Raw genomic sequence first — 26,208 nt, 5'->3', positions numbered from 1 at the left:
CTTACCGATAGACCAAAGCTGATATCACATCACGATAGCCGCAAAATATTCCGTGATCACATAGTAATGACCATTATATCACATAACGTCAAGCCATTATAACAGTTTTATTTACGATACGAGTATAAGAGAGTGATGAAAGTGTTATTTTCGCTTTCACTGAGGTCAGCTGATTGAGGCGATATGCGGTGTGGGTGTTCGAAGTAGACGCCTATACTTGGATATTATTCGGCTGTTTTAACCCACGATGCAAAAAGAGTGGTGTTATAAGTTTAACGTGTCTGCGTGTTTGTGAATCTGTCTTTGGTAGCTTAAGTCCCAAACGGCGAAACCGATTTTTGATCAGTTTTTTCATTGATAATGTTACCCCGAGTGTTCCTAGGCATATTTTATCAAAATCGGCTTTGCCGTTAAAAAAATGTGCTACTTTTAGTTTTTAATGAAGGGTTTAAATGGGTGTTTAAATGTTTAACGTTAGTTGATTATTATTATTAGGCTTGGATTTAATAGTAATTTATTAGTTAGAAAAAAATCTACTCCTCATAGTAACAAAATACGTAACCCACAAAGTTTCTACAAAACAAATAAAATAAATATTCTGAAATATTTAAAAGTTTAGAATAACGAGTTATGTCACTATCCTTCGGATGTCCATTTTAACGGAACTACCTCTATAATTAACCACATCTTAATTATAATTTAGTCGTTAGTGACCCTATGCGCCCTATGTAGGTAGGTACCTATGTGTCGACCTAACTGACCTATGATTACTTACTTACCTATTCCCAATCTCCGCTGGGGAGCAAAGGGCCGAAGTGAAAGTGACCTATGATTACTTAAGGGTCTGCAATAGGCAATCGAGGGTTGGCATTGTCATAGAATTATGTAGTAAATGATGCTCTACAGCCTTGAAAAAAATCACACAGGTAGCCGAAGAGTCTAGCTAGGTGCTGAATCATTCGAATTTAAGCAAATGCTTATGGATAACTGTAAATTAATTACGAAAAACCAGTAAATCACACTCCCGTATTGTAACAACTGTGTCGTAATTATCAAGAATTTTCATATGATTCTTATCAAATTATAAAGATAAATGCTTGGACTAGGCGCTAAATACCTTGTTTTTTAATAAACACACACCTATTTTGTGTAAATTAATCCCAAACTTGAGCAATTTTTTTCCCTCAAATCTTCATACAAATATCTATGGCGGCTTTCTGTGTTATAAAATCATAAACACAAGCGACGTTTGACTCAGTCGGCCGGTGGCCTCCAAAGAAGGGTCACGTCGGTTTAGGCGGCACTGACAGCTCGCGATCTAATTGTGTACAGACACAAAATCACTGCACATTGGTTGTCATTGCACTTTTTCAACTTTTATGACACCAACATAATTTGATTTGAAATTGAGGAAGCATAATTCTTATACTATATTCAATAAATTAAATGATAATGTTTTTTATTAGTTAAGTCCATGGTACTTCTTGATTAAATTATAATTATTAATGCCTAACTAAAACTCACTAATATAAAATTAAAATTAAACTAAAAAGAAGATGCTGGCCAGATCGCTGCCACTGTCGGGTAGGGTACCCAAGACGCTGGCCGCGTTACCCCGCTATATAGCGATGCTTAGCCTTTGTGATAGGTAAGTGCCAGCCCTAGGGTCCCTTGAGACTTCTATTAGTCTGCTGCTGATGTCTTTAAAAAGCTGACGTGCCTCCCCACGGCCCTGGGATGAGGAGCAGGAATATAGTGAATGGATCTAAGTGATGACAATACGTAGGAAGATTAGGTTAGGATTCAAAAACACAGTCTCATGGTGCTGGTTGAGGCATGGTCTCGTGAGGATCTGATGAGGGCAGTAACACGGAGGTGACTGAATTTTATTTCAAAGATTTAATAGCTAAAAGCATCGAGTTTGGGCGCGGTGGTAGCTCAGTCGGGTAAGCGCCCCCTTCTCACGCAAGAGATGCGGGTTCGAATCACGGCGCTGACATGTACCAATGAGTTCTTTTAACTTAAGTACAATGTATACCATCGCTCTAACGGTGAAGGAAAACATCGTGAGGAAACCTGCATATCTAGATTTAGCACATCTAGATATGTGAACCCACCAACCCGCAGTGGACCAGCGTGGTGGGAAATGGTTCAAGCTTAGGAAGGCAGTTTAGACCTTGGGGATATGCACAAAGGTTCCACTCGAGAGAGCCAGGTGCAGGTACTTACACCCCCACAGAGAATAGAATAGAATCGAGTTTGGGCTATTAAGTATGTTTTTCAAAGAGAGAAAGATATTTTAGGTTTCCTCTGGATTAGTTAGGTTTACTGGGTTTACCAAATTCATTCGTAACGTAAAATTGTCAATGACGGAATTTCTTCTATAGACAGTAGCCACTAATAAAAACAACGATATATGGCGTGATTTGCAAAAGTACCTATCTAGTCAACCTGCCACGGGGTGACTTCGGTGGGTAACTCAGAATAATACTAATTATATGTTATTGCATCAATAATAAAAAAATCAAGAAAATATTCAAAGTTTCCATCCTCGCTTTTCACGCACACAAATCACAAACTCATGCCTTGTTCTAGGAGCAGGGTCTACCCTGGTGCATTTCCATGACCACTTTTCATTAGCGTCCCACCGGTTTCGATGCTCAGCGGAATAGCACCATTAACCATTATTATTCTGAGATATCATCACTTCTTATTCTGAGTAACCCAACATAAAATCACGCCATCTATTGAAATCATTTTTTAAATTAGGATTTGTCTATGGTGTGGTCCCCAAATTTAAGGGTAAAAGCCAAATAATTATATTTTAACCTTTTTTTATACCTATTATATTAAAAGACCTATTCAACGATACCCTACCTACACCATCAAAATAACCGGAAAAAATATCAGCCCCAATTTACTTGTATGGGAGAGGGAGTACCCCAATTTTTTTGGGTACTCCTCATATCTATGCGAAATATCAGCTTGATATCTTTACCCGTTTCTGAGAAAAAGGGCAGTGACAGACAGTCAGTCAGACAGACGGACAACAAAGAGATCTTATAACGGTTGCTTTTTTCCTTTTGAGGTACGAAACTCTAAAAATATGAAAAAATATTATTCTGCCACCAAAAAATATACTTACAAACATACATACATACAATCAAAAAACATTACTCTCCTCGTTTGGCAGTCGGGTTAAAACAAGTGAGACTGATTCTGAACTTTTGTTCTACGAGTTTTAAAAATTAACCAAAAAAAACCTTTATCATAGAAACTTTGTTGACACGTGACTTTTTACAATGGAAAACGAATTTTTTTTTTCGCGTTTTTGCAAAACTCGTAGAACTAAAGTTGTTCAGAATGACCCCTTGAGTCATCCCCTTTCGGCTTAGTATACCCTTAGTATAACTTATTATCTACACTTTAATACCTGTAGTTACCTTTCTACAAGTAAATACCACATTTGTTTAGAAATGTAATCGGGTTCCGAGTATGGAGAAAAGTGGCACCCCTATTAATTTCTACTCTTTCCTGGTGCTTACCAGTGTAATTAAAAATTAAACTTACTCTCAAATCACTACTTGAAAATAATTGTCAATAAAGTTGGCGAGTAAAAGTTTATCGACCCACTGTGCAAACTTACATGTGTGCGTGTCACTGCGTGTGCTGTGTGAAGAGCATTGAAAACCCAAAATTGGCGCGGCACGTCACCTTGTACGGGCCCTTAAGTCTAAATATTAATTAGAAATAGAATAGAATAGAATAGAAATCATTTATTTGACACACAGCAAAAAAAAAACAAAAATACAGTTACTTTCAAAAACAGCTAAGTAAGTAAGAACTTAAGTAATAATTAAATTAACCAAAAAAATATATATATATATATATTGTAAATTCATCATCATCAGCCAATAATCATCCACTGCTGGACATAGGCCTCTCCCAAGGAGCGCCACAACACTCGGTCCTCGGCCTTCCTCATCCAACCACTACCCGCCACCCGCCTAAGGTCGTCAGTCCAGCGGGCAGGAGGGCGTCCCACGCTGCGTTTGCCTGTTCGTGGTCTCCACTCGAGAACTCGTCTACCCCAACGGTTATCGGTTCTTCGGCAGATATGACCAGCCCACTGCCACTTCAGCTTGCATATTTTGACAGCTATGTCGGTAACCTTAGTCCTCTGACGGATAACCTCATTTCTGATACGATCCATCAGAGAAACCCCAAGCATAGCTCTCTCCATAGCACGCTGAGCGACTTTAAATCGGTGGACCAGTCCTACCGTCAGTGTCCACGTCTCTGCACCATACGTCATCACTGGCAGGACGCACTGGTTGAAGACTTTTGTCTTCAGGCTCTGAGGAATGGCCGAGGAGAATATGTGACGAAGTTTCCCGAATGCAGCCCAACCCAGTTGGATGCGCCTTGCAGCCTCCTTGTCGAAGTTGCTTCTGCCTAGCCGAGGTAGACATATTCTTGCACAACTTCGATTGTTGCCTCACCAACGGCGACCGGCTCCGGTTTGATGTGAGCATTGTACATGACATTCGTCTTGTCCAAGTTCATACCGAGGCCAACACGTCGGGAAGCAGCATTTAGGCCACTTAGCATCCAGCTGAGTTCCTGCAGAGATTCTGCCATAATAACGATGTCGTCCGCGAAGCGGAGGTGTGACATGTACTCGCCATTTATACATATGCCATGTCCTTTCCAGTCCAACGTCTTAAAGACATCTTCCAATGCATTGGTGAACAGTTTCGGAGATATCACATCCCCCTGTCTCACTCCACGTTGCAGTTGGATAGGTCTTGTCTTGTGGTCCTGTACTTGTAAATTCGTTATATGGTAATTATGTAGATGGGTATACGACACCTATGCTGCAGTAAGAACTATATGATGCCTAGGTATATGAACAAAAAGCGGTTTCCTTGACCGGAAGTCAAGTTCACGCTACTATAACAGTAACCTCTGATGCATAACGCGTTTCCGGTAAAATGCAAATACAGAAACAACATCGTTTACTTTCCACTTTCCCGGTGAATAACTTAGTAAAAAAACACTTGGTGAGGTTAAAATTATGTTGCGTTCGAATGTCACTCATAATATTCTTCATAGGTTAACTATGGTTTTCACTCTTCTTTCAGTTGTAGGGTAATTTTACGATCCCATTTAAACCGTAATGGACAACATTTCATTTTCTTTACCCTATATTTTTATTAGCTATTCGAAAAGTTAATAAAAATTTAGAGGATCCGTATTTTTTTATTTTGTATATACATTAATTTTTGCATGTTATTTTTAACTTTAAAGTTAATTATTTAAAAACCGGAAGTGACGTTACATATTAGGCTCAATTTTTATTTTTGTCTATTGCCTTAGTCTTGAAAAAAAACATAAAGGACACTGACAAGTGACATTTAAACTTTGTTTACATGCCAACCAACAAATGGGTCATTTTCAAATGACATTGATATTTCTGATTATACTTATCATGTTAAAAAAATATGCAGAACCATTTTTTCAGCTGTGTGGGCGGTGGCATGCTCTGGGACATATTATATAGAGGTCATCTCTTAATACGTACTAACCATTTTATATGATAAATAAAAAAAATGACAGAAAGTGTCAGAACAGAATTTATGAAAATGACCCAAATAAACAACAACGTCACGATAAAACGTCAACGTCAATCAAAAATGAAAGTGACAGTTACTTTGTTTTTAAATCTATAGGCTTTGATCATCAAAACGCATCGCACCTGATGCATGACGTCATCAGCACTTTTTTACTATTTCATGATTTTCTCGAAAATTATACATCCAAAAAATACAAAAACATTTTTTTTGTGGCCTTTAGAACTAAATCTCGAAATGGTTTTCGATTTATAGCAGCTTTAGTTTTTTGAAATGCTGTCCATTGTGTAGCTTGCTACATTCCGACTTTTCTAGGTATTTGAGTTTCACAAATGTGTGATATGATATACTTAATAAGAAATAGATAAATATGATAGGTTTTGCTCACCTACGCAACTCGAAAATCCTGGCAGAACTCGGCGCGGAGGCCCACTCGAATAAGAAATCCGAAGGAATCTTGAGGTGCACTCACAAATTTAACTTCGTCTGTTTATAATATATTCAACAAATACAATGCCTAATGGCAGCTGGTAATATTTAATCGATATTTTCGAAAATCACTATAATTCCGATAATTATTACCTACGACCGTGCCGAATTACAACGGCAGAACAACACGACGAAGACTGACAACAACTGATATCTTGTCAAAGTAATATTTAACTACCGTACGAAAAGGAGTACCTAGATTGATTGCACATGCAAATATTAAAAATGTTGGACTGGTGTCGAACAACAAGTCTAGTGTTTTACAGCAGACTTTGGTATTTTAAGTGTACCTATAGGTATTTTTGAACCTCCATGAAAGCGCTTATCATACAGTCCACCTGATTGTATATTAAAATATTAATAAATAAATACAACCTTAATCCTCTCTTCTACACAACCACTTACTGTTACTAAGTTACCCATCATCATCACAACCATCACGGCACGGGTCCCATTCCAACGAAGAAAGGTTTTTAGGCCTAGTCCACCACGCTGGCCTAGTGTGGGTCGTGGACCCATATCTACAACTTGTGCGAAATAACTGTACCCTGAGGGACAAAAACCAGAGGTCATATTAACTAGCTTTTGCGTACCCGGTGTGACCCCTGGTTCTTGCTGGCCAGGTGCACAGTTAATTCGCACGAGTAGTAACTACAATTGTTGTCCCCAGCGCCAGCCGCCCCGATGGCCTCGAGGGTCGCACGGATGAGACGCAGTTCCCCAGCGTCAGCGCGCTGCGCCAGTCGGCGCTCATGCAGCACTGCCCCATCCGCGGCGCGCCCAAGTGTCCTCCGGCCTCGAAGAGGTGAGCACTTTAACTGAACTAGTTTGTTGCGAGTGAATGTCGATTCTTATGTTCTGCAGTAATATTCAACTCCTCATTATACATAGGTACATATAGTATACATACACTATACACTGCTCACGATTGTAATCCCCAAAGGGAATTCAGACGTGACTCGCAAGCAAGCCACCCGCTTTTCGCTGTATAAATCTACACTCACGTGATCAGTCGCGTCTCGCGAGTTATACCTACCGTATTGATAAAGCATCAATATCGGGTAAGGAGATCTTAACTAGGTAACCATACTTAGGTACCTGAGAAGATTACATATGTATAAGCCACTTACCTAGCATCACTTCTTAGCCAAGCTCTAGCTTATAGGTATTAAAATGCGTCTTATCTTCATAAACAGATACCGAACCCACGACGGAACATGCAACAACCTGAACCGCCCGCGCTGGGGCTCCACCATGACTCCCGTGCAGCGGTTCCTGACGCCGGTCTACTCCGACGGTCTCCAAGCTCCCCGGCGCTCCGTCTCCGGCTCCCAGCTACCCTCAGCGCGGGAGATCAGCTCTCTCATACACGAGGACCAGAACATCGAAGCGCCTGGCATCACGCATCTGCTCATGCAGTGGGGGCAGTTCTTGGACCATGACGTCACTTCGTCCTCTCAGTCCCGTGGGTTCAACGGCTCTGTGCCGCGGTGCTGTAAAGACGGAGGGAGGGATTTTGTTCCGAAAGAGTTTATGGTAAGTGGAATCACCATTCCCGTAAGATAAAATTATCTGACATGTGTATTCTGGTCTAACAAATCGAGATGACTTCTTTCTCCTTTCCCAGCACCCAGAATGCTTGCCAATAGCGGTGCCAGCATCAGACCCGTTCTACGGGCCGCGCGGGGTGCGGTGCCTGGACTTCGTGCGGTCGTCTCCGGCGCCCAGAGACGACTGCGCGCTGGGCTGGCGCGAGCAGCTCAACCAGGTGTCGGCGTACATCGACGCGTCGCCGCTGTATGGGAGCTCGGCGAGGAAGTCGGACAAGCTGAGGCTGTTTCGGAACGGTGAGCGAAGTTATAAGAATAAGAATAAACGTGATAGGCTTTGATTATGTTACGAGTAATTTTCCCGTTTAACTAAATTAAGGTTTCAGTAAGCCTAAGACCTGGTTTCTCATTATTCTGTTAGTTACAGTCTCAATAACGGATTTGTTGACGACGCGTTTAAGGATTATTACCCTTGTTAATTGGATGAGTCCCATGACGAAAATCTAATAGACCATTCATAAATCAAGCATTATGTGAATCATTCACTCACACTTCATTCAATATTCTGTCATATTCATTAAAATTGGTGTCTATGTCTCTATAATGTCAAACAACCTCAAACAACCAAACTTTTTGGTTTTGAGGTTGCCATGGTTACTATTTCTATCGAGGTTGTTTTTTGACATCCGTCATTGAAAATAATATCATTACGCCATGGCCTTTGAAAAACAATACAACGAACTAGATGGAGTGTCAGTGCAAAAGAAAGGACTCAACAAATAACACCTCAATTTCTAAGTAAGGTCTTATTTTAAAATATTTTGTTAGTAGATTTTTCACTTAATTCAATAGTTCTCATTAAGTCATTAGGTTTAACTTCTTATATCTACCTCTGTGGTCTAGTGGTAGAAGCTCAGCTTCATCACCCAGGGATCCCGGGTTCGATTTCCAGGTAGGGCCATCAATTTGTGTTTCTATATTGCGGTTCCAAGTTAGGTTAGGACATTAAATTAAAACTTTTATCTCGGTTTGACATTATATAAAACCCAGACAGTATTTCGCTTCATTTTTTATGTCACACAACATCTAGTGCGTATATTGTTTATCAAAGGCTCTGTTCATTTTTCCATCTTGAATCTTGACAGAATGAGTGACATATAAACAACCCGTTGCCTGGTTACCGGTCTTAACCAAGCATTAGACTGGCAATCGCCGTGTGCACCATTCTCTTTCTCACTCAAACCATAGATGTTGCCGACAAAAAAATTAAACCTAAATATGGGGAAATTTAACTTATCATAATAACAAAAACAAAACTTGAGTATATCGTCGGTTGATAGGAAAAGGACACTAAAGGCTAATTTTTCAATAGCCAGATAAAAGTTTTGCTGGGAAATAATTTTGCTGTTGCGTCTCAATGTTTCTCAATGTTTGTATTACCCAGATAACATTTATCTGAATATTGAAAAATCAGTCTTAGTGAGTTTTTCCTGTCAACCGACGATATAAGAAAAAAAACTTTACTCATACTTATTTGATTTCAATATAATTATTTAATATACACAAACTGAGTGGATTGTATGATTCATTGTCTTCGTCCAATCGAAACAATCCTCTTGTTGTAATGTGCCGAACACAATTTTTGTATGTTTCTTTGGTTCCCAATTTGTGCGACCGGTAATGTCTATCCATTTTCTTGATATATTTTTTTCTGTCGGAAACCTATGAAGCAGAGATAAATGGATGAGCATGAGCATTATAATCGTGGGCCAAATATGTGATGGGGTTTTTTTTAAAGGAAACACGCATTTCGTATCAATACAATAAACTTTATATTATACAGAAGAAATCACACATAGAAGAAAAAAACGAAACGAACGTTTCCTCACAATGAGAGGCACCTCATTTGAAAGAGGAGAATGACTTCTACAAAATACAATCTTCACAAAAACCGAATTCGTGCGCCCCATTTGTAAACCCAACCCGAGTCCGTTACAATTTCTAGTATTTTCTTTGCATACTATAATATTTGTGGGTAAAATAAATTTTCAATAACTTGCAACACCATGTGATTTGTTATGATATGGTACCTCGTAATTTTTACTTAAAACTGATACTAAAAGACCTTACAGTATTAAAATTAGTATCGTTTTATATTAAAATCGAGCCAATAGATAGTACTATGATGAATGTAAGCTTGTTAAACTTGATAGTATCTACTTACATGTGAAAATATATCTCATCCATCATTCCATCGTGTTTTCGTTCAATTTGCTCTATACAACCGAACAAAATCCACCCACCCATGTCACACACTCGTTAAGTGATGATAATAGTCTAATAAACTTAATAAACACCCACAAATCACTAGCAAATCAAAAATAAATAGCATTTAGAAAATTTTGTTGTAACTGTCAGCCTTTGTTTGGCACAGATTTTTCATTTGTTTCATTGTTTGGCACAGAGAACTGACGTAAACAGGCGCCACAGCAAAAAGGACAAAAAATATTTACAGCTTAACGTTTCTTTCTTACGCTTAATGTAGCTAAGCGTCTCTTTTTCGCAATGTCAGAACTGTCACGATTATACCCCTGTGTAACCAAGTCTTAGCGGAACCCCACAGCAGCAATCAAGTTTATCACCCGATCAAGGGAGTTAACCCCGTGATTTAGCATGGTGGGACACTCACTAACTTTAACGGTCCAACATGTAACCAAACCGAGGTATTTTTAACCTAACCGAATGTTGTGAAATTAAGCCTAAGCATATTATTATAAAATCTACAAAAGAAAATAAGTAATATCTTGGAAGTTGACTATAGTTACAGTGAAACTTGGATAAATGGAACTTCATGAGGTACATGTACTAATTTCACTAAGTCATTTCACAACTGAAATAAGCATCACTATCATCCCTGTCTGGTCTCCATGCAGGAATGCTCCAATACGGTCGCGTGCAGCAGCGCCGCCCGATCCTGCCGCCGGAGCGCCGCGACGAGCTCTGCCGCGGCGGTGCAGTCTCCACCGACTGCTTCAAGTCCGGAGACGCCAGGGTCAACGAGCACCCCGGCTTGGTGGCTGCTCATATACTGTGGCTAAGGCAGCACAACAGGTAAGCGATTGATTATTTAATACTTATTAGTGTCAATTTCTCCATAGTCGGTTAGAACATAACCAGGGAGTAGTGGTTGACTTTTGACACATCTGTCATGAATTTTATATGGCGATGACGTTTAATTTATAAATCAATCCCTGTCGGTTAGATAACCGACTATGGAGAAATTGGCACTTAGTATGTATTAGGTAACTAGCTAAGAAAAGTAAGCTGCAGTACTTAGGTCATATCGTGCGCAATGACAAACATACCCTCATGAAATTGATACTGCAAGGGGAAATACAGGGTAAGGAAGACCTGTCCGCAAGGGGTGATAGCCAACCTACGATAGAAGATGGTACAGTAGGTACCTACCTAAGAGGAGCAGCTTCCTAATTTTATTTCAAGTCAATATAAGCCACATTTTATGCAACCTTTTATTAAATCAAATATTTACTTTTTAGGATGGCCCAGGAGCTAGCACATCTAAATCCGCAATGGAGCGATGAGAAAATTTACCAAGAAACTCGCAAAATTGTCGGAGCTATGGTGCAACACATCACTTATAAGGAGTTCCTGCCGATTGTATTAGGTAAGCCATACCCGTACATGTTATTTTTATTAGCCTGATATTTCCTTACCAATGTAAGCGATTCATGTCTGATAGAGCTACATCCGGCTCGCTATTTTCGGCTATAACTACTTTTAAAATAATTATTTTATTGCAGGTGTGGATGTGATGCGACTCTTTGATTTGGACCCCCAAAAGAAAGGTTTTTACAAGAACTACAACCCGAAGATAAATCCAAGTCCAGCTAGTTCTTTTGGATCAGCTGCTTTCAGATTCGGACATAGTTTAGTTCAGCCATCAATGGTGCGATATGACCGCTTTCACAGGCCAATCAACAACAGTGAGTACCTTACATACCTACATTTCGAATAGACTTTAATTTTGCAACCAAAACATACCACGTTAGTAAGTACCTACCTAAAACGGATAATCTTGTTTTCAGATGTGTCCCTCCATAACGAATTGACTAACCCTTCTAACATTTGGAGCATGGGTGCTGTGGACCGCCTCCTTCTAGGAATGATGAACCAGCCCAGCCAGAAACGAGATGAGTTCATAACAGAGGAATTAACCAATCACCTCTTTCAAACCCCACAATTTGACTTTGGAATGGACCTTGCCGCAATTAATATTCAAAGAGGAAGGGACCATGGAGTCCCACCATACACCGCTTTTAGAGAACCATGTGGCTTGACTCAAATAACTGAGTTTGAGGACCTTTTTAGGGTCATACCAGCAAGAACTGTTAGGAAACTACAGGCAATTTATAGGTTAGTGCTATATCAGCTAACAAAAACTGTGAAACTAGCAATGTGGAGGAACTAATATTAATTTTAAAATGTTACAGAAATGTAGACGATATTGACTTGTTCACTGGAGGGATGGCAGAGAGGCCGGTCGTCGGAGGATTGGTGGGGCCAACGTTTGCCTGCATCATCGCCCAACAATTCTCAAATCTGCGCAAAGGAGACAGATTTTGGTGAGACATTATACATATTAATTTGGTTGTTGTATAGTTTTTATACTTATTACATAATTATGTTATATATTTAATTGTTATAAAATAAAACAGATTTTTATTCTTTTTCAGGTATGAAAATGGAGGTTTAGATTCGTCATTTACTCCAGCTCAATTGCAGCAAATAAGAAGAATAACTTTTGCACAAGTATTATGCAGGACTCTTGATAACATAGACAACATCCAACCTTTTGTCTTCCTATCCCCCAACAGCCCTGAAAACCAAAGAATATCCTGTTCCAATGGAATACTTAATAATTTTGACCTATCCCCATGGATAGAAATTGACTCTAACTCTAACAATGACATTCGGAAGTCTGACGACAACGCTGACGATAGGGATATTGAAATAACTAAGACTTCAACAACACCTTCACTAACTACAACAAAACAACCAACAACTCAAAAACCAATAACGAACATGACAGACAAAGCTAGTAAAAGAAAAACTAAACCGACATTAGCTTTTACAAATACGACTATTACTAATAGGCTAAACACGACTGAAACAGATAAAACAAACATGACTCATAAACATAAAGGGACTGTACAGAAAATTGACGATAAACTTGACTTTAAGAACAAGAGTAAACGATTTGACAATGTAGACAGAATTGACGATGGACGAAACAGACCGACTATGACTAAATCACAATACAATGACGACTATGACGACGACGATGACACACAGAGCGTACAATCTGTAGTTATCAATAACTTATCCCACAAGCGCCCGAGTTCCTTGTCCAATTCACACAACAGACCCACTTACAATAGACCTATAGCTGTGACAGAGAACATTGACAAATACACTTATTTAATTAACTATGTCCCAAGACCTACACAATCTTGGCGACGACCTGAACGGACGACCCGACGACCCGAGCGGACGACTAGACGAACTTACACTGACAGAGACGTGGTTAAAGTTACCTATCAGACGTACGACGACACTTACAGACGACCGAACAACCCTTACTATTACAATCGACAAGACGACATACCACTGACTCCAGACTCTGACTTTCGACAAAGACCTCACAGATATACGACTAATAGCGATGACAATCATTCGTCTGCTAGATCTAATGACGAAAATACTGACAAGACAAAAGACTTATTTAGTACTACAGACAATTTACATAAACTTGTGACTTTTGGTTACGTTGGGACTTATAAAGGTGACTTGACTAAACATGACCAACCACTGACTAAAGAAAATACTGACGCTACGATGCCCTCTGACAAGGGCAGTGATAGTGACAAAACTAACGACTCTAACATTAGCAGAGACTTTTCGACTTATAACATTGATAAATCTGGACCTAACTCTAATAAAGACTCAGACAATTCTATGAAACTATCGACTTTCTTCCACTATGAATCTGCGACTAAACCTTATAACTTACAAAGATCGACTAGAAAAGAAGAGGAACCGATACCAAATACTGACGGTACAAATGACAAATATTACTATGTAAGAAATGTATTGCATAAATATCCTACCGCTGACTCGACTTTGACTGACAAAACTCTAGCTGTAGACGAGGAGCAAATTTTGAAAGAGAATTACAACAGCCCCGGTTGGCCCTCGTACTTGGATGTGCAAGAAAGGACATCGTTGGACAAACTGGCGCTACTAGAAGACGCGCAAGGGGCCAAATCTTCATTGGCTGCCAAACGAAAGAAGCCACAACAAAGCACAGCAAAGACACCATCAGTAGCATTCCAAGTTATGCCCAGTGAGAATAGGTAAGAGACCCAATCTTAATAAAAAATTAATCGATGGAAAGTAGAGTTTATAGATTTCAGCTTTTTAACATAATTTTGTAAACTTTCAGTCCAACGCAGTGGGCTGTTTACGAAGAAGACGTCGAGCTACAAGATGGCCTGCCTCACGTGATGCCCACCGCTCAGACAGACCCCTACTCCTTGAAGGAAATACCAAGGCCCATGAAGTTGAGGAAGCTCAAGAAAAGACGCCGAGGAAGAGCGTAGACTGACTGAAAACTTTAGCAAATTTTGTGATTTCTCATAATATTGATACGTATAATATTGTAAGTAGGTATATGAAAATGACTTAGACTTTCGAAGACTCGACGACTTTGACTCACGACTTTGACGACTTCATTACTTTGATACGTACGTAGAGCACAACTATGCCCCGCAACGATTAATACATCGAGTTTCTTGTCAGACAATAGGATAGGTAAGGTAAAGCTTGATTTTATGATACATGATACTCAAACAACGATATTGGTTAGACATGCAACTTGATGCGTTAACGCCCAGCGGGCTATGGTGCTGCTAACAAAACAAGACAAAATGACGTGACTTAGAACAAGACATGACAATAAACAACATAGTTGAAAATGTGTTACTATACACCGACACCCTATACGTTATGTATAACTTAATTGTATAACCTACCTAAATATTATTAATGACTGTAGTAAAATGACCAGAAATTTTGATAAAACGACTTGAAACCTACTTTGAAACTTTGACTCATTAATAAAACTTTACACAGTTGACTTGACTTGACTTGACTGACTTCAGAATACCTACCATGAAGGATACATATGTAGCTACACTATAAACATATAATTTCAATGAATGAACAACTATGTCGTGACCGCCTTATCGTCCTGAAGGAAACAACAATGCTTGCTCTGTTTACTGCAGAGCTGGGTGCTGTCGAGATATGTGATGTGGATGTGACTGACTAGACAATGGAACAAAAAAAACGACTGATTACAAACAAATTGACTATTGACTTTTAACTTGGAAAATTCTGATTTTACAAATAGGAGATAAGACTATTTAAAATATGTTTTTATAGTCGAAATATTCCACAATTTTATTACTTACTTAACAATAATGTATACTGTAGTATGTATCTCCTATTGATGACTACTCAAGTATTTAGATATAAAAAATACTTTCACTGAATCTGAAAATAATTTTGATCTAATATAAAACTTACCTTATTAGACTAGAAGAAAACCACCAACTTATGACTAAAAACCTAAGTTATTTTAGATTTAAAGACTAGACTAGACTGAATAACTAAGGACAACATAAATAAAGAAAGTAGTTTTTAGAATAAATACATGTAATTTACTTAAATATTTAAGTACATAAATTCCTATGTAATATAGGTAAACATTTTGTAAGATACATTATCACATAAAACTTTAAATATTTTTCTGTGATTCAATAAATTGTATAACAACAGAGATTAATTGTTTCACTGAATCATACCCATAAAGTATACCCATAGTTTCTACTTCTTATTAAGAGATTCAGATATAATAAATACATTCACTAACTTGTCATGAAAGATACAGCAGCATACAAATCTACATTTAATCTGAATAAGATAACCCATAAATAATTCTTTGGTGAAAATTTAATCCCTTTCAGGGTAGAATTGAACTAACACTTTTGCCATCTCAGCAGCCAATTCAGGTGTGCTTGCACAGAGGACTCTGCGTGACAGCACATCAAATGGTCCACCCGCAGGGTCGATGCAGACACCACCCGCCTCCCGTACCAGGATGTCCCCAGCAGCTATGTCCCACGCATGAATACCAAACTCATAGTTGGCATCAGCTCCTCCCAGTGCCACCATGGCCATGTTCAACGCTGCAGATCCCAAGCATCTGATACCGTGCCCTTTGGCAATCATTACTTGAAGATTTTGAAACACAACCTTCTGTTTCTCCTCATCCCTGCTTGTGCCAGTTTCTGTGGTTACTAGAGCCTTACTGATTTCCTTGGTTTGAGACACATGGATCTGTCGGCCGTTGCAGAATGCTCCTTTACCTTTCTGCGCAGTGAACAACTGGTTAAGGATTGGATTGTAGATGATACCGACCACTGACTCCTTGTTGATGAGCAAGCCAAGAGAGATGCAGCTGTGAGGGAACCCGTGGACGAAGTTCATGGTGCCGTCCACAGGGTCGATGACCCACGTCGGCTCGTCCGTCAGCTCGCACTTGCCGCCTGCGGACACTGTTTCTTCGCCGATGAACTTGTGTGTTGGAAACTTCTTAGATAAGCCACCTATTAGAGTGTCTTCTACCTTCTTGTCTATTTCTGTGACTAAATCGATATCACAAGACTTCAATTCGAAGGTTTTACATCCACTTACATGATCATTTATAAGGTTTCCGGCGGTCTTGACCAGATCCAGTGCTACCTCGAAGTACTCGTCTATGGAATCGCCCATTCTGTGGTAAGTGTTTGGTTAGGATTTCACCAAATAATGACGGTTACACTAGGTATTACACGTAATATAAGAAAATGTTAATACTTTTACAGGAAAACACCAACAAATTAATTTTTCATAATTGAATTCTGAAACTGAGTGACAGTGACAGTTTCTATTTTGACATTGAAGTTTGGTTGACATTTGATTTGACAATGACAAAGAATGGAAGGATCTCTAATCTGTGCGTATTTTTTTTTGTACTCCTACCCTCACGTAGGTACCCTTCTTCGAGCCTTCTTTTCACTTCTATGCCACTTCTACATACCACTATTGTTTCTGCATGTGTAGCATTATGTGTAGGATCCATGGTAGGAATATAGAAATAGAACAAGGCGGGCTCGGGGGACCATACATACCAAGTTCATACTCAATGTAGGAAGGAGGGTTGTGTCGTTTCCCTCGTCTTGTCTTGCGCATCGTGAGCTCCATGCTAGGTATACCGACAGCCTTAGGGTGCTTTTCCACCAGAGATGTGCTATGCTACGATGCTATGGATGCGTTTGATATCCACCAATCATATTAATTGGTGCACATAGCTTAGCACTGGTGGAAACGGATACAACTAAGATATGTTTTTTGTATGGAATGATGCGTGCTATGGATGTGTGCTATGGATGCGTGCTATGGATGTGTGCTATGGATGCGTGCTATGGATATGTGCTATGGACCATCGCGAGTGGTGTAGCTATGTATGTGCAGAGCAGACCTACAGTATGCCCGCGTTTTTCACTGAAAGTAGACATGCCATCGTGGAAGCAAAAAGTTATTTTGTATCTCGCAATGTGCGAAGAAGAACTCATGGAGGAAGATGAATTGTTGTTCAGCTTTTTACTCCGACGAAGAAAACATAGATTCTGGTTACGAAATCATATTAAATATCACTCAATACACTCAGAATTCTTTACACTATTCCAAACAGCTGACGATGAGACGTTCCAGAATTCTTACAGAGTGACAAGAAGTACATTTGAATCATTACATAATTTGATCGAACCATATATCAAGAAGGAAGATACTCACTACAGAAAATGTATCAGTTCTAAGGAAAGATTAGCGGTTTGTTTAAAGTAAGTACAGTTTAATAATCAGTCATTAATAATACAGCTTTTTTATCATTTATTTAACACTAAGAATACTTTAGAAATATTAAAGAAAATAGAGATAAATCAACGTTTCAAATTTTAAAATTAGTTAAGATTTTGTCGGTGCTGATTCTGTTAAATTGTTCGTATTTTCTTGAATGCTTTGCGGTTCAGAAAAAGGCAGTGTCTGTGGCGGTATCATCTCAAACTGTTGGGAATTGCTAATATTTTGTTGTGAGCTTGATTCACCAGTGTTTGTGTAATAACCATAGGTATGCTGACTATAGAGATGCGAATCTTCGGCATCTGCTACTGCGTTGAAACAACTTCTTTTTACTCGTGCTTGTAAGTAACCGGGAAATTTCTTAGTGGTTTTCGCCAGCGACAAGAAAAAGTGGTCTATTTCATCATAATCATCTTTTGCACTACTTAGCATTTCCTTTAATTCAATGCGTTGTTGTTGGTGTCGTTTTTGGTTTTCTCGATGAAGTTGCAGTAACTCTGTTAAGTCACTTCTTTTCTTCTTAGAAGGTGGTGGTATCGATTCCATCAAATTGGCAGTTTCTTCTTGTTCCGAGTTCAACAGAAGATCTTCAAATTGGTTTTGATCTAGGCTTTTATCTGATAGCACTGAACTTTGCGTAGAATCATCATTATTTCTCTCATCAGTTGTAGATGTTTCGTCGCCATAGTTTAATGTCCGATCTCTATTTGCCATATAAGGCAAAAGAAACTCCATGTGTTTATCATACTTCCATTCTTTTTTTTTAGGTGCAGCTTGACCACTTTTTTTGGATTTTATCCTCTTCAATACTTCGCGGTGGCTGTCTCGCAACTGTTTCCACCGATTTTTCGCGGTTTTACCTAAAAGAATACGGGTGGTAATAAGTAAAAAAAACATTGAATTTTCATATTTATCAAAATCATATTTCTTTTTTCAGGTATTTAGCAACGGGTCTCTCATTTACGAAATTGGCAGAAAATTTCAGAATTGGAATATCAACCGTGTCGAAAATTATTGATGAAGTTTGCACGGCCCTATGGAATGTACTGCAGCCTTTTGTTATGCCAGAACCTTCTGAAAATGATTGGAGAAGAATTGCAAAAGAATTTGAAGATCTATGGCAATTCAAGAATTGTTTGGGGGCTCTTGACGGAAAACATGTTTACATCACGTGTCCTGCAAATACAGGATACTCTTTTTTCAATTATAAACATCGATTTTCCATTGTCCTTATGTGTTTAGCTGACGCTAAGAGAAAAATTATAATGGTTGACGTAGGGTCAATGGGCAGATTTAGTGATGGAGGCATATTCAATGACAGTAGTTTTGGAAGACGTCTGCGAGAAAAGAGACTGAATATTCCTCAACCCGAACCATTATATGAAGGCGGAGAACCAGTACCTTTTGTTTTCATAGGTGATGAAGCTTTCCCTTTGATGGAAAATTTTATGCGACCATACCCACGTGATCAATTAGATCCACAAAAGCGCATATTTAATTACAGATTATCAAGGGCCCGTCGCATAGTCGAAGCAACATTTGGTGTACTAGCGCGGAAATGGTACGTGTATCGCAAAGATTTCGAGTGCAAAGTGGAAACAGTAGATAAAGTTGTAAAAGCATCGTGTGTGTTGCATAATTATTTAATTCAAACAGAAATTGATTACCTTAGTGGTTCTACTACAAGTGATACCTCAATATTTACTAATCTTAGTTACAACAATGACATATCAAATTTTGGAAGTTATCAAGTTAGAGATATATATTGCTCGTACTTCAATAACGAGGGAAGGGTGTCATGGCAAGACACTCGAATTTCATCTCGACTCGCTCAAAGAAATTAATATACCTCCTGAATGACAAATATTCAAATATTGCGTTTAAATAGTTGTTAACAACCTACCTACTACCGAAATACCTACCTACCTATATGTATTTAAATAAAAGTGTGTATACTTACTGTCTTTAACGCGGGCATACTGTAGGTCTGCTCTGCACATACATAGCTACATCACTCGCGATGGTCCATAGCACATATCCATAGCACGCATCCATAGCACACATCCATAGCACGCATCATTCCATACAAAAAACATATCTTAGTTGAATCCGTTTCCACCAGTGCTAAGCTATGTGCACCAATAATATGATTGGTGGATATCAAACGCATCCATAGCATCGTAGCATAGCACATCTCTGGTGGAAAAGCACCCTTATACGAGTCACTCTGACTCGCAATAGCTATCCTACTGTCAGCGTTTATAGTTGTAGCTTTCGTTCTGAGCGGCTGACTAGGCCACATGGTCCCTGACGTATTTGCTTTGTGTCCCTGACCCACAGAACACTCCCTTGTCCTCCTTGTGCAAGTAGACCCTTTACCCCTCCACGAATGTTCGAAAGGGTGCCCGCAAACGACCGTCAATTTGTATGAGGAAAATAATCCTTTGTTCCCATCGAGTCACACATCAAACCTGTCACACTGTATACAGTTGGGAATTCTTCATGAAAAGTCTGCCATCTAGTCACAGTGTTACCCGATGGGAGTGTTACTCGTTGGGAATGATTTATTTCTGAATTCCAAACCAGCCGCTGTAACTGGATGGGAACATAAACTAGAAAATTCCCAACTGTTCTCCCGTTACTCGTTAAGATTTGTTCAGTGATGATGAATGATGATGATGCCTAACCAGTGATAGTTAGGTACTGTGACTTATACAGTGTGTTGTTTTTCGGACCCGACAAACCTTAAGGGTGGATTCTATGAGTAATTTCATCGAGAAAAAACCCCCATATGTGGGGTCAAATCTCAATATTCTAGAAATGGCGGCCATTTTAAAGTTGCTTTGAACTTTTTTTATGTAACTTTTAAGCAGTTGTGAATATTTTAAATGAATAGAGATGACTTTTTGCGGATAATAGCCTTTTATTTCAAGTCCGTAAGGCGTTTAAATCTCGAGATGATTTTCTAAACGAAGAAGAAAATGTAATTTAAGTTACTTAGATGGGGGTCTTTTCTCGATGATATAATATATGGTGGAATTCAGATCCATTGGACTCTTGTATTGGCTCAAAAGACTTGATGAGGTTTCACTAGCGCCATCTACCTTAATCTCTTATTCGCTCCATCCAAAGGTTGTCTGGCAGATATCGCTTTTAGTGATAGGACCGCCTTTTGTACCCTAATTAGGTTCATCATCTTTAGCCTATAGCAGTCCACTGCTGGACGTAGGCCTCTCCCAAAGCACGCCACTGGATGTGATATTTAGCTTTCCGCATCCAAATTAAGTTACAACTTGTATTAGCTGAACATAAAAGAGTAGAGAATAATTGAGGGCGTGGCAATCTAAGAAAGTGGCCACACTATTATAGTATAGAAAACGGACAAAAGTATCACGATACTTTAGCAGAATAAATCAAAACGAGAAATGTTTCAAAAATTTACTAATTATTAAATCCTACTTTTTGGGGAGGTTTATGTTAAGAGAAGAAATTAATAGGGGGGAGGGGGGCAGTTTTGAATGAATTTCATTAAATCAAATCAACTGTAACTTTTATTTCATTGTGTATTTCATAATGTTTTTTTGCACTGAAACACGTGTTGGTTATCCCATTATGTAATTACTATAGGAGAAAAGTGATAGTATCACACATCAATATTTTATTACAGTTTTTTCTTGCTCAGGAAAAAGTTCAAATGTGCCTCGGCAATTCTTTTAAAACAAAAAAAAAATAAATAAAAATAAAAATCACACATCAATATTTTATTACAGTTTTTTCTTGCTCAGGAAAAAGTTCAAATGTGCCTCGGCAATTCTTCTAAAACTGTGTTTACCGATTTTCCTGTAACAAATTATTTAATTGGTCAGAAAAGCAGTGACTTGCAAATTATTATGTCTGGGGAATTTATACCGACTCTTACACTGAGTTGCAGAAAGGATCTTTAAGTTAATGTCGGCATTAAATGTATTGTTGCCTTGCTTTGACAGTATACGGACAGAAAGAGACAGACATAGATTTAATGTCCACATTAGCTTAAAGTCCCTTTCTGCAACTCGGCATTACATATTTTATTCTTCCACATATTTTTACAATAGGTACTCTAACACGGAGAGACCGACACACATAGACACCCACAGCTGTAAAACTTATCGATACCCTTTTTGAGTCGGGGCTTAGTAAAAAAGTATCTAGACCTGATGTTTTAACAACATTAGCATCCAGACCCTGATGTCATGTAACGTTTGACACTAGTATTTTCTAACCTCTATAAGAATAACAAATACACATTGAAAGGCATTCTATTACATCAAAATAGTACTTTTTTACAAGAAATATAAGCAATGTATGTTAATGGTTAGAAATTAAGTACCTACTCACCAGTATAAAACGCTGCTCTTTCATAAACATCGTATATATTGACTAATACTTCTCCAGCCTCATTCTCCGCCAAACATCGTAGGTAAACGCTGTAAATCATCTGTCTAGCTTCGCTGCGAATGGTTTTATTCATTTTCACTTCGTGAACAAACTCAACAATCCACAAAACTCCAAAATTAAGCAAAATTCGATTTGTTTATACAGGAACAGGGCGAGTTTGACATTCAAACCATAGAAACAGACCACAAATCACAAGTTTTTTTTAATTGCCAGGTTTAAATCTGTTTAGTTCCAAAAACATTAATCTCTACTCTTTTGTGTTCAGTTATATATTTTATTATTCTTTTGGGGTGTACAAATGAAGTGTACTTATTCTATTCTATAATCGGTTTGGTCTATGGTGGAAAATTCTTCATTGAAAATCCCAACAAGTTACTGTGACTTGTTATTATTTTATTTATTTATAAAAACAGGCATATATAGATTACATTTTTGTTGGGAATTTTTATTTTCATAGTCCCAACTAGTTACAGTGTTACAGTTGTATGTGACACGTTGGGAATGAAGGAAAAGGGTGTTTCAACGAGTAACAGAGTGTGGACTGATGGGAATTTTGAACATAAAATTCCCAACGAGTAACAGTGTGACTGGTTGAGGTGTGACTGGCTGGGAACAAAGGAAAATAATTATGTAAGTATAACGTACAATATATTGCAATAGATTGCAATAAGTGCAATAAAAAGTCGGATAGAAGGAACTATCGACAAGGACACTTGTCCATCGTGTGCGGGTCTCCCTGCGTACCTTGTACTTGAACCTACCTATATAAGTACGTATTTCGATAGGATTCAGTTCGTCAGGGGAGATCAAATAAAACAATCAGTTAAAAATCATGAAAAATTGTTTAATTGGCATACCAACTGATAACTTGTTACAACCTATGGCCAATTTTACAATTATCAATATTGTTAATAATTAAATATAATATTTATGTAAAATATGTTTATGCTCAATGGTTTACTTACATTAATTTTATATTATTATTATTCAGAAAAAAACTAGGTAAATAATTAAAAAAGAGGTCTTTACAATAGACTTCGGTAGATATAGCGATAAAAATGCTCGCACGATACACAATGTTCAATATCAAATACAAAAGTTTTAGGCCGCCTTCCCTCTAGTCCGTAAAAAACCTAAGGCCACGTTTTGTTACTACCAATCTTACCTAAGTCTATGCTATTACGACAGCATCTCAGCGATACATGATTGGCGAAGTTGTATTTACATTGCGAACAAGTTTAAATACCTTCCCAAGAGCTTTAACAGAGAAACAGCCGTTAACATACAAAATTTCATTAAAAAGACCAATTAATACGACCATTTGCGATGTTGAGTTGATTCGGCGCGGGACACCCGTCTACTCCGGCAGAAAGTCACGTCCAAGAACTGTTAAACCAAAAACCGGTCAGTAACTACGAAAATTTGTACTGAAACATCAGTCGTTATTGAAACGTTAAAAAAGCATGACAGTGTTACCAGTTGAAGAGAAATTATACTGTTACAGTAAAAATAGCTTATGTCCTTACTTAACTATCAATAATATTTGTATGGCAACTAAGCGTTCAGCGATCGAGACACTGATGTATTTACATGGTGAAGGATGGTGTAGCAACAGTTGAGCCAACGAGTTACAGTAGTATATCGACAACAGTCTTTCTCACTCAGTCGTATTAAATGCACGGATCGATCGAATGGACAACATTTCAAAAAACTAAAGCTGCTATAAATCGAAAACCATTTCGAGATTTAGCTCTAAAGGCCACAAAAAAAATGTTTTTGTATTTTTTGGATGTATCATTTTCGAGAAAATCATAAAATAGTAAAAAAGTGCTGATGACGTCATGCATCAGGTGCGATGCATTTTGATGATCAAAGCCTATAGATTTAAAAACAAAGTAACTGTCACTTTCATTTTTGATTGACGTTGACGTTTTATCGTGACGTTGTTATTTATTTGGGTCATTTTCATTAATTCTGTTCTGACACTTTCTGACTATTTTTTTTATTTATTATTAAGAGATGACCTCTATATAATATGTCCCAGAGCATGCCACCGCCTACACAGCTGAAAAAATGCTTCTGCTTATTTTTTTACATGATAAGTACCTACTTTCCATCATCAGAAATATCAAGGTCATTTGAAAATGACCCATTTGTTGGTTGGCATGTAAACAAAGTTTAAATGTCACTTGTCAGTGTCATTTATGTTTTTTTTCGAGACTCAGGCAATAGACAAAAATAAAAATTGAGCCTAATATGTAACGTCACTTCCGGTTTTAAAATAATTAACTTTAAAGTTAAAAATAACATGCAAAAATTTATGTATATACAAAATAAAAAAATACGGGTCCACTAATTTTGTATAAACTTTCCGAATAACTACTAAAAATATAGGGTAAAGAAAATGAAATGTTGTCCATTATTACCACAGTTCAAACACCATTAGGTTCATTATAGCTTGGACTGTTCACACAGTGCCGAGCGAAACGGCTAATTGGTTTGCAAACCGTGTTTCTACGAAGTACTTTAGCCACAATAAGTAATACTTTAAATTTTAATTTCATAATAATATCACCAATGAGTAAATTTATCATTTTACGCTAGACTACGTCAGCTGGTAAAATTGTAAACTCAAATGACAGGAATGTTTCGTTGTTAATACTGAATTAAAATGCTCCGATTTGTTAAGAGATTCTAATTATCCATAAATGCTATTAAAAGCACCGGTTATTTCCATTCACTTTAACATTGTCTGCTTTACTGACTGTATAACGAGACTAACTGCTCAATACTTAAATACTATTCAAGAAATTTATAAAGTATAGTTTACGATAATCACACATTGTTTTCCATTATTGTAAAATTTATTGCGAGCGATAACAATACAATACAAGGCTGATACATCCACAATTTCTTAGCATTCAAGCGACGTTAACTTGGCCTATTAATGTTAAAATTTGACACTGATGTTGAATAAACGACGATGACAGGAGGCAACCGTATCCATAAAAAAGAACGAGTAAATTATTAAAAAAATATCTTGCGGTGGACCGGCAAACGTATATTAAAATTATAAATCATGCAACAAATTCCCCTATTGCCTCCTGTCAGCGTCGCACAAATCCAATCCTTATCTGGGCAACCTCACGCGCTCCAAAACCTCTTTACAGAACGTGCACGCGCATTATAACATCTGCAAAAACATGGCGTCGCATCGTTAGATTCTGGAGGGTCACTATATATGACGAAAAACTAAGTTTCGTTGCGCTGCTGCTCGTTGTATTAAACGTGCCGATTATACAGCTCTCGTTCGTTTTTCGCCAGTATAGAGTAACCCCCGGGTTTACGTCGCGCGCGAGGTTGCTCCGTTGCATTACTCGACGCTGTTGGTGCTCTCGTTGACGTCGTCCAGAGACTCGTCGCCGGAGCCCGCGCCCGGCGCCAGCGAGCCTCGCTTTAGCCGCGATGACGTGGACGAGCCAGACAGGCCGATCGGGGCGCCTTGCCTTCTGGAAATTAGATTTAATGCCGTGTTAACCTCTAGAATGCCGTGTGCCAGATCTGTCCCAACCCCCCTTGTCTGCCTAGTGACAGATCTGTCCCAAGAGCACTTCATCGCGATTTTTGTGATTTTAGTTATTAATTACCATAAAATAGAGTATGAAATCACCTGTAATTTATTCTATATGAATGAAACAACCATCGACAACATTCATTGAGTCAAAAACTTCACTTGTTTACTAGTAGCGCGAAATTCAAATTTTGGTACCTTGAACAATCCTTGTACTCGCGACTGTTGGTAATAAAATAGTGATTTCGTATGGAAAAACGTCAAAAGCTAAGTAAATACTATGTTTTCTTGTTATTTATTCAATTTTGAAGGTATAGTGATAAATCAATAATATAAAAAATTACAAAAAATGAAGTTTTTATCGATCTAAAATTGTACCGAATTATTGCCTGAAGGGTGCGTAACTTTCAAAACTGTTTTCTAGTCTTTTATGTAAAAACATCAATAAATAATTTATTTCATTTATAAAGATAATTTTATTGAT

The 26,208-nt window shown here is 38.2% G+C and overlaps 3 protein-coding genes across 5 annotated transcripts in view; 1 reads left to right on the top strand and 2 right to left on the bottom strand.

Moving 5' to 3' along the window:
- The first annotated feature begins 6,003 nt into the window (after positions 1–6,003).
- LOC105390427 (peroxidasin) lies at positions 6,004–15,137 on the top strand. The gene is made up of 11 exons (XM_048626923.1): positions 6,004–6,095; positions 6,793–6,927; positions 7,319–7,658; positions 7,750–7,969; positions 10,606–10,783; positions 11,230–11,357; positions 11,494–11,676; positions 11,779–12,106; positions 12,184–12,315; positions 12,427–14,106; positions 14,196–15,137. The coding sequence occupies exons 1-11, from the start codon at positions 6,004–6,006 to the stop codon at positions 14,350–14,352; spliced, it is 3,573 nt and encodes a 1,190-aa protein (XP_048482880.1). The 3' UTR covers positions 14,353–15,137.
- A 313-nt stretch (positions 15,138–15,450) lies between these two features.
- Positions 15,451–16,750, bottom strand: LOC105390408 (inositol monophosphatase 1). Its single transcript, XM_011561708.3, has one exon. It carries the CDS (start codon positions 16,586–16,588, stop codon positions 15,767–15,769), a length of 822 nt encoding a protein of 273 aa, XP_011560010.3. The 5' UTR covers positions 16,589–16,750; the 3' UTR covers positions 15,451–15,766.
- Positions 16,751–22,976: 6,226 nt separating this feature from the next.
- LOC105390409 (myosin heavy chain, non-muscle) overlaps positions 22,977–26,208 on the bottom strand; it is a 65,606-nt gene continuing 62,374 nt past the window's right edge. For 2 of the 3 annotated variants that reach the window (XM_048626996.1, XM_048626997.1), the window contains 2 exons: positions 25,531–25,662; positions 22,977–23,539 (listed from right to left, as the gene is read on the bottom strand). In XM_048626996.1, coding sequence (XP_048482953.1) covers positions 23,527–23,539; positions 25,531–25,662 — 145 coding nt within the window. In that variant the 3' untranslated portion in view covers positions 22,977–23,526. The remainder of the gene's footprint in view (positions 23,540–25,530; positions 25,663–26,208) is intronic. The other variant, XM_048626998.1, reaches the window with a different exon arrangement.

Source organism: Plutella xylostella, chromosome 17 (assembly GCF_932276165.1).
Source record: "Plutella xylostella chromosome 17, ilPluXylo3.1, whole genome shotgun sequence".
Classification (NCBI taxonomy): domain Eukaryota; kingdom Metazoa; phylum Arthropoda; class Insecta; order Lepidoptera; family Plutellidae; genus Plutella; species Plutella xylostella.
This window is presented reverse-complemented; position numbering and strand designations above follow the sequence as displayed.